Below are 9,284 nucleotides of genomic sequence, written 5' to 3'. Positions count from 1 at the left end.
GCGCCGGCAGGACATTCAGCACTAGCCGCTTCTTGGAATACTTCGAAAACTTCGAAAAGGTGTCGGTTAGCACAAGCCGGTTTTCCCCAAAGTAGAGTTACTCGAGAATAAACTCGTGTTGTTGCTGTACTAGGATAAAAGTACATTATTAACTATAGTATAACATGTGTAAAATAAATAGAGGATTAAATAAAATTAACAAATAAATAAATAAGGACATAATAAATTTAATAACGGAATAAATAAATAAAATAAAAGTACAATAAAATATTAAAACATAGTAAAAAATGAAATTATGAATAAGTACAAGGGTAGGAGGTATATTCACGTCCCAGACTTCGAGAGAAATTAGGGTAGTACCATGTTATACAACATTTTGACACTTCACAGTCACTCAAGGTGTTGGCTAGACTTCGTGAAGACTTCGTCGTGCACCATAGCTCCCGTCGCTCGAAGCAACAGTAACAATAAATGGCGCATCTAAAAGTAATACTAGGAGTGAACACCGATCAGGCCTGTACTGTTGACACCATCGGGTAGCAAAACCAACATTCTTTATTTTAGTTTATAATAATTAGAATCCGGATTGACCTCGTGTAGATTTTACGTCCAGTTAGCACATTGGGTCGTCCTTGGTGGACTAACTACTAGAGAGGAAGAAAGAAGGGATTGTACAGCTAGTAGTATTGTCCGGGTATTTGTTGTACTCCGAATAAGTGAGTCCAAAGTGCTGGGCCGTTCTACACACACTAGTTTCACAGATGGACAATAATACACAACAACTCACCAAATTGAACCAGTACACTATACTCTCCTTAGGAATAAACCATGCGGGATTCTCCCGCTGACCTGCTAGGTTTGTAACCTGGTAGTGGATACCGTCTGTTGTACCTACATATTGTCTCACCACGTCACTTTTCAGGGATTTTGGGCCTTCACTCAATTTCGTAAAATGGTGATGTGCCAGTGAGCCGGAGTCTTGCCGTACCCTGAGGGGAAGAGGTAGTCCTAAGACCTTTTATCGAGGGGCTTTATGTCCAGCACCAACTGGTGTTGCAGTTCTCTGCCTGAGTACATAAACATAGAAATGCTGTAATATGTAGTCGTGACTCACTAGAAAACTGTCTCAACGCCAACTTTTTTGCTACCAACAATTGTTCACCGGAATGTCTTCAGCAGCTCCGGCTCCTGCAAAACAGAGGTTAGATGGGCCTTGTCATGTATCCTAATGCTACGGTTTTTTGAGTTGTCCATGTTATTATAGCGCTATTTTTAAGGTGCCAGTGAAGATAGCGGCATAACGTTTTATTTCTTGTTTTCACTTCTTTAAAAAACGGCAACTCTACACAGACCCATCAAGCTGGGTCGACAGGTTGCCCCAAGCACCGTAATCAATCTCGATGACCTACGCGGTTCGGACTTTTACGTTCTCCAGACTTGGCTGTCACTTCGAGGTTCTGGCTTTTGGAGTAATAGCTTATCCGGGATTGATTCGGACTACGGCGGGAAGGCCCTTCGCTTCTTATTATACTAGAAGGAATTGAGTTATTCCCGTAATTACATAATGAAGAATAAAAGGTATTTAAGGTAATAAACAAACCAGCAAAAGTTGCCGAGGGAAAACCATTAAACTCATTAACTTAAGACTCCTGGTTTAATCGCCGGCCACACCATCCGGGAAATTCAATAAAACCAAAACTAAATAAACCTGGAAATAATTACGTAAAAAGACAATAGTACTCTCCACACGTAAACGAGTCCACTTCCCCCGCCCCGATTCCGAAAATTAAACTCCACGCCACACCCACTTCCATCCTCGTCGTCTCGTCGTCGTTATGCAGGTAACTGGCGTCTGCGTTGTGGAATGGATGAATCGTTCTGTCTTAAATCTAGACGACAAATTAAATACAATTATTAACAAAAAGTATAAAACAAATACAAACGACCTTTATGTGGAACTTTCGGTTGGCTTTGCAGTCACCCAAAACACTTACTCTCAGACTGTGACGAAGGGTCGCGGGTTCGAGGATTTTTTGTTGTTTTTTTTTTTTATTACACCGGGTTCTTGTTATTAAAAAACTCCACTTTCCAAGTTCTTTGTTTGAAAACCCCTAAAAACCGGTATGACAAATAACTTGAAAATAGGAACCAAATGTTTTACTTTGGAGAAGTTTTCAAGATTTTTGAAAAAAATTGATCAAATTTGCAAAAAATAAAAAACAAATAAAAAACTTACAACATAAACTCAAAATTGAACAAACAAATTTGACTTTTTTTCTTTAAAATTTGTTAAACAGGTGTGCCCCCTTTTGGAAAAGTCAAAACCGAAATTATCTGTACCAAAACTGAACAAAACAAAAATGTTTCTCCCTGAAACCAAAAATCTAAATAAATATACAAAAAACAACAACCAAAAGGACCCAAAACCTAAAAAATTTTACTTTAATTGACCTTTTAATTGGAACCAACAAAAACAAAAAGAAAACCAACACCAAACACAAAAAAACCAAACCCAAAACACACAAAAAACACAAACACAACCAACCACACACCAACAAAACACCACACACCACAACAAAAAACCAAACACAAACCAAAAACAACACCCAACAACACAAACAACAAAACCAAAAACCCAATTTTTCCTCTCTTTTTTGAGACCGGGGGTGAGGGGTTTGTTGGAAATTTAAAAATTCACCAACCGGACAAAATTAAACCGGGGAAGATTTTCGTTGTTAGGTTGAATACTGAATAAGGTAATTTGAATCAATAATTTTAAAACATGTAAAAATTAAATGTCTTCCTCCAAAGGGTCTAAGACGGACCGTTTCGGCGTTGTCCAACCCGTAATATCAGGCCCTTTTTTTTGGTGTTGGAGGTCGAAAACGGATGTGGTCAGTGTCTATTGAACCGGAAAGTCCGGGGGGAAAGTGGGACGGTAGGTAACGGTAGACTGAACTGTGCCGTGAGTTAACGGGAGATAAACTCCGGTGGACGAGCAGCACTGCAGCGGTCGGTAAATGCCGCTGAACCATGTAAGGGAAACTTCTGTGTAGCAATGCAGTGGGATTCACCGACTCAGGAAGGAGACACGGGAAGAGCAGGAGCTTTGATGTCAAACACTGATGGTTTATTTGGAGCTTCGGCCGGATGATTCACATCACAAGTCACAGCAGTCACGGTCTGACCGCACGGGAGAGTTGCCACGTCAATTCTGAAGAACTCTACCCCAGACCCATGTATTTAGCCAGTTCAGAGAGAATAATCAACATGCTGCATAACAAGATAGAATCATAACACCTCTATCAGCTGACGCCAACAGGCAGGAACATAGAACCATAACACCTCTATCAGCTGACGCCAACAGGCAGGAACAGGGAGACAGAACACTGAGAGCACAGCAGCCAAGGTTACAGGTGCGTGTGCTCAATCAGGACAGTTTGAACTGATTAACTGGGTCAAAGTTATGGGCCTTGGAAAATATTTCCCCAACAAACCACATTATTAAACAATGAACCACAGCACTCTGGAGAAAAGTACAAGGGTTGAGAAGTAGTCATTTAATTTAATCTGGCTTCGTATGATTAAATGCAACACGATCATCGACCCGATGCAGTCCCCCATTGTTGTTGTTGTTGTGAGCGGCGTTTGGGAGAAACGTAAACCTACGTAAACGGTGACGTCATGACGCAGCAGCGGCAGCACCAGTCGGGCTCTGAGCGGTGGAAACACAAGTGGAGCTACAGAGAAGAACCAGTTAAGCACCAGAAAAGCACAAGAACGGATCTTGAACCGGAGCCGGTTTTGTGGAAAAGGGGCATAATGTGCCCTCTCAACATACATCCTCAAGTAGAGACAAAAAGACAAGAGCTCCAGCAAAACTGTTGCCTGTGGCTCCATCTGCTGACCATTGGTGTTTCCTGTACGACCTCAGTGTGTTTATGTGTGTGCGTGTTGGTGTCTCTAGATGCGTGTGGGCTGTGTGTGCATAATGCCTTCACACACATGTGTTGCAGCTTTTTTGGCCAACGTCTTCTTATGTTCTGACCTCATATGGTTCCATGTGATGTGCCTCAATTTCATAATAGTCCACAATGACCCTTTCAGTCACCATGACATCATGGCCTGAGTTTGCTTTGGTCACCATGGCAATTTCCCTTAACTCTACAGTAGAAAGCCTTCTGGAGCAGAGAGAGGTGCTCTGATCCACAGGCATGGACTGACAGTGTTCAGTGTGAACCTGGAATAAAATGCATATCTTTCAACTGAATTTGCATTAAATACTAAATAGTTGGGAGCAGATCGTTTTAATGTATAATAAACAAATTAAATTAATTAAATTCAAGGCACATTGGATTTAAACTGCTACAGAACAGACAGCCGACAGTGTAAGATGTTTCATGAACTAGTGGAAAAATGATCTCCAACACTCAAAGTGATTTCTTTCAGTTCCCACTCTCCCTAACTAGTTAGCCTGTTGTAATACTTTCAGATCTGACGCACAGCCACTTCACACAAGCATGCCAACTGCCTGGATACCTGGTTGCTATGGCAACATTGTGGCGCCCACACAGATCTCCATCCTCTCATGACTTTAGTCGCCATGGTCACCTCCCTAATGGGAGCTGGAGAAAGGTGGACTGATGAAGGAGGCAAAGAGAGGAGGACCAAGTCATATGATGACATATGAGAGTTCTGACACACAGCTGTTCATATTACTGCTGCTGGACTCCTCACACAGCTGTTCGTATTACTGCTGCTGGACTCCACACACAGCTGTTCATATTACTGCTGCTGTACTCCTCACACAGCTGTTCATATTACTGCTGCTGGACTCCACACACAGCTGTTCATATTACTGCTGCTGGACTCCTCCGAATGCTGAAGGCTCGGGGAGTGGGCGTTCATGGTCCACAGCTGCCGGATAGTTGTTCCTCTCTCTCCCCCCGCCTACACCAACTCTCAGACATCCTCCAACCCTGTTGCTTGCTCTCAGTCTCTCAACTTATTAATCACTTATGGGCACTCACTATGGTTGCATAAAGTTGACTTCATATATCTGATTGGGCACTGACAGACTTAAATATCTAGCTTACCAATGCCCATGACAGTCCATACTACTGGAGGGTTTTTGGTGCAGCACAGCAACAAGTGACTTGCAGTCTTATCATTATCCAACATGTCATCACAATATGATGTTTTGATTGATCTCTGCTCTGATAGATTGAGGGACAGTTTAGCCTAATATGACGCCACCCCTCACCTGCAACTGTCCCTGACACAGTTTAAGGGTCTGCTCACACACCTGGACATTTTCTACACAAAACAATAGCTCACTGTTTACTTGCATTTATATTCGATGGAACCGTTCACCTGCTTTAATGAAGCCAGCTCTACTCTTGGTTCATGGTTGCTATAAAAAATATGAGATGCTTGCTTAATCCATCAATGTCAAGATTTGTGCCAAAGCTTTTTATAAGTAGGGTGTACATGAATGGCAGGGAATGTGTTTTTTTACTGCATTAATTGACTGTTGATTGAACAACAAATCAAATGGCAAAAGAACAGTTATATAGGCCTGTTTGAACTGAGCCTGTTGTTCCCACCTCTCAGCTGTAAGAGGCTAAACCACCATTAAAGGTTAATTTAGCTCCAAGACCTGTTAAGGACCTGTTAAGGATCTGCAGCTAGCAAGAGGTATGAAAAGGTAAATGATTTGAAAAATATGAATAAATGACTCTCTGTCTGCAGTGGAGGGGATGAAGGTGGTGGAGATTGAGAAATGTCGCAACGACATTAAGAAGCTCCGTGAGGAGATGGCATCAAGAAACAACAGGTGACAGCAACACGTTGAGCAATCACTGAATACACCTGCTTTCATGCGAATAAACACAAAGCTAGTCTTGCTGCTGTCTTATTAACACAGCGATAAAATGTCCTGGGACAGACAGCTGATAACTGCTTGCTTATTTTTTTTTTTTAAGAAAATGCCATGCCACTCAGCCTTTGATTCAACATGCTAAGTTGTCCGAAAACCCGCCGAAGGTGCTAAGTAGTGCTGTCAGGGCCTTAAGAGAGAAAGGACGCATGTGATTGGGTGAAAGATGAGCAGGCATGACAACACCATTGTCCTGAAAAGTGACATTAGAAAATAAGAAAGTGGCATGAAAAATTGTCAATTGAAAAATGCCATTAGGAAATAAATAAATAAATGTTGAAAATAAAGGACATTTGATTTTTTATTATCAAAAAGGAACATATTCAATTGGTAAAGCACTACTTACTGACACTGGCAGTTCTAGGATAAGAGTAAGTACATGTACCAGTAGAATAAATGTTAATAACGTGTAAAATGTCATATGTATTTTTGATACGTAATTTTGAATTTGCAGTATTGATGTAATGATATTTCTTTGTTGCTTCATGCTGTTCCCTAATCTATTTTCCAGTAACTTCCTGGAAGGCAACAAGAAGCTGACTCCACGCAGAGACGTGCCCTCCTACCCAAAAGTAAGTCTGCACACTGCCCTCCTGCTTCACTTCCTGTTAGCCAGCTGAGTCTGCCGATGGTAGCTCAGGTCTACTCAGTAATAAAACAGGTCCGATGTCCTGCGGGTTTTCGGACAACTTAGCATGTTGCATCAAAGGCTGAGTGGCATAGGAGTCTTTTGTTTAAAAAACAAAAAGCAAGCAGTTATCCGTATCAGCTGTCTGTCCCAGGACATTTTATCGCTGTGTTAATAAGACAGCAGCGAGACTAGCTCTGTGTTTATTCTCATGAAAGCAGGTGTATTCAGTGATTGCTCAACGTGTTGTTGTTTCTTGATCATTATCATTATTTCTTTATTTTTCAAACCATTTACCTTCTCATACCTCTTGCTAGCTGCAAACATACAGTAGCCCAGATCATTAGGTCTTGGAGCGAAATTGAACTTATCCTCAGTGAAAATATCATGGGGTTAGGGAAAGATGTGAGGGATAGATCATCAGGACTTAATGTTTGCTTTCATCAGTAAAAGTTTGCCCAGTGAGATAATAAAGTTCCTTTCCTATCATCTAAAGAATTTAAACAGCTGTTATCTGTGATACTCCTGTGTCATTTCACTCAGTTAGGAACCTTCCTGAGAGAAAAGACTGTTCAACCACAACCCAGTGTCTACATATAGTTGAGATCTAACGGTTTTAAAAAAAACAATTGACCTAATTTACAGTTGTTGATTGATCAGGTTCAGTCCATGCCTTTTACCACACATAAGTCTTTGCAGAACAAAAATACACTGAGCAAGTATCATAATGTCATGTTTACTTCACAACACTTCACAGGACACATCAGTGAATGCAGTGAACGTTGCACACAGTCTAGTTTCACTTTAGAATCAGCTCACCTGTTAACAGCTGAATGGCTGCTAGTGCGGTGGAGTACAACCATTCTGCAAGAGTTAGTGATGATACAGTAACATGTTGGGAAGGCTGGTAGTTTTATACATTACAGCAGGTGTGTGTAGAGGCGGTGCAGACAGGGTTAACTGCAGCTCTGTTGCTTGCAGTACATGCTGTCACAACAGACCATAGACGCCCTCAAAAAACCCGCCTTTGACATGTGGCTATGGGAGGCCAACGAGGTAAGACTGACCATTTTTCTGAACCCGTCTCACCTATAATTCCCCTCTCTCCTCCCTCCCCCTTCCCCTCCCCTCCTCTCCATGTTCCCCCTGTTTGTCCTGCTGCCCTTTGTGTGTGTGTGTGTGTGTGTGTGTGTGTGTGTGTGTGTGTGTGTGTGTGTGTGTGTGTGTGTGTGTGTGTGTGTGTGTGTGTGTGTGTATAGGAGTCACTTTTTATAGTACCCCAATACCTTTCACCTCCCTATCTATGTAGTCCTGAATACAAACGAAGTAGTCATTTTCAAAACGGGTCAACTCTAATGTATTCCAGGAAAGGATAGTAGATTTCTTATTTGTCGACACTAGACACTATGAGACACAGTAAGTGGGCAATCCTTTGGAAGGACTCTCTTTTCTGGACAAGTTGGGTGTTGGGTCACAGATGTATATCAACTCTAGATTGCCAATTTTTTTTGTTAACTGGCATTAAATGTCAACCAACTAACTAGTCCAGTCAGGTACGGAATAAAATGGTGTGTATTCAGAAACGTTCTGTTTTTATAGTGCCTCGTTCATAGTATTACAGACCAATGAGTGTTGTGTAAGTGTCCTGTGTAGTCAACCTTACGTCACTTTGCAACGGTGTCAGGATTCAAGTGATCTTGTAGTCGAGTGGACAATTGTCGCTTACCGACGACACGCCTCATGTTGGTAAGACGTTTCTCAATCACTCTATGCTCATTGTACAACCCTTCCGACCATCAAATTTATGTCATGTCGTCCACACACATCCCGCCACGTTCTGTCCCATCTGACGTGAGACAACAGACCGTCATGTACGACAGTGTTGTCTGGTATCTGCGGGAGTTTTTTGGGCGGTAAACTGGTACCCGATACCTCCGGTTGCTCCAATTCTGACTGGTAAAAGACTTGGGCAGAGTGATATTACAGGAGAGAGGGAGGATCGAAGGGGAGGAGGTACAAGGGGGGACAAACAGGACGACGGAAACCCACCACACACAACCCACACCCACACACCCACACACCACACCACACACCACCCCACACCACACCACACACACACACACACACACACCCCACCACACACACACACAACACACACACACACCACACACACCACAACCACACCACCCACACACACATCATCGCGTAGACAGATTCCTCTGTCATCTTGGATTCTTACCGAGTGTAAGTACGAACCCGTTCCCCTCGGATTACCCACTGCTACGTACGGGACTATTGGTGTCGAGTATTACGAAGTAGTTTCTCGCCAATTATTAGCAAGTAATATTGCTAATTCTTGCTGGTTTACCCATTTTAGGAAATTTACTGTACACTATTACAAATTATAACGTACAGGTCATTCCCAGTCTTCATAACGAATCTCATCGCTTTTTCACAAGACTCCCGGGGACGGAGAGAGCGTTACCCGTCCGACAGACTCCCCCACAAATCTATCGATTGAATCAATCATCTTTAACTAGACGTCACTCAGAGTTGCCAACCAGGGGTATTAATTCCTGTGTTACAAGGTTCCGTGTGGGAAATTATTATATATCAAAGTTTTTATTGTCTTATTACTTCTGTCGATCTCAGGAGCGGTTAAGTATGCCAACTTGTCATGTTGTTTTTCTCGTCACCTTTCCATCACTAATCATTTAT

The 9,284-nt window shown here is 42.2% G+C and overlaps 1 protein-coding gene across 1 annotated transcript; it reads left to right on the top strand.

Moving 5' to 3' along the window:
* The first annotated feature begins 5,754 nt into the window (after positions 1-5,754).
* LOC104967642 (high affinity cGMP-specific 3',5'-cyclic phosphodiesterase 9A-like) lies at positions 5,755-7,735 on the top strand. The gene is made up of 3 exons (XM_010797152.1): positions 5,755-5,836; positions 6,450-6,510; positions 7,548-7,735. Exons 1-3 carry the CDS (start codon positions 5,760-5,762, stop codon positions 7,659-7,661), a joined length of 252 nt encoding a protein of 83 aa, XP_010795454.1. The 5' UTR covers positions 5,755-5,759; the 3' UTR covers positions 7,662-7,735.
* Positions 7,736-9,284: the final 1,549 nt, after the last annotated feature.

This window comes from Notothenia coriiceps, unplaced genomic scaffold (genome assembly GCF_000735185.1).
Source record: "Notothenia coriiceps isolate Sejong01 unplaced genomic scaffold, NC01 NC01_scaffold00002443, whole genome shotgun sequence".
In the NCBI taxonomy this organism is placed as follows: Eukaryota; Metazoa; Chordata; class Actinopteri; order Perciformes; family Nototheniidae; genus Notothenia; species Notothenia coriiceps.
The sequence above is the reverse complement of the archived record's forward strand: the minus strand, read 5'-3'. Positions and strand labels throughout refer to the sequence as shown.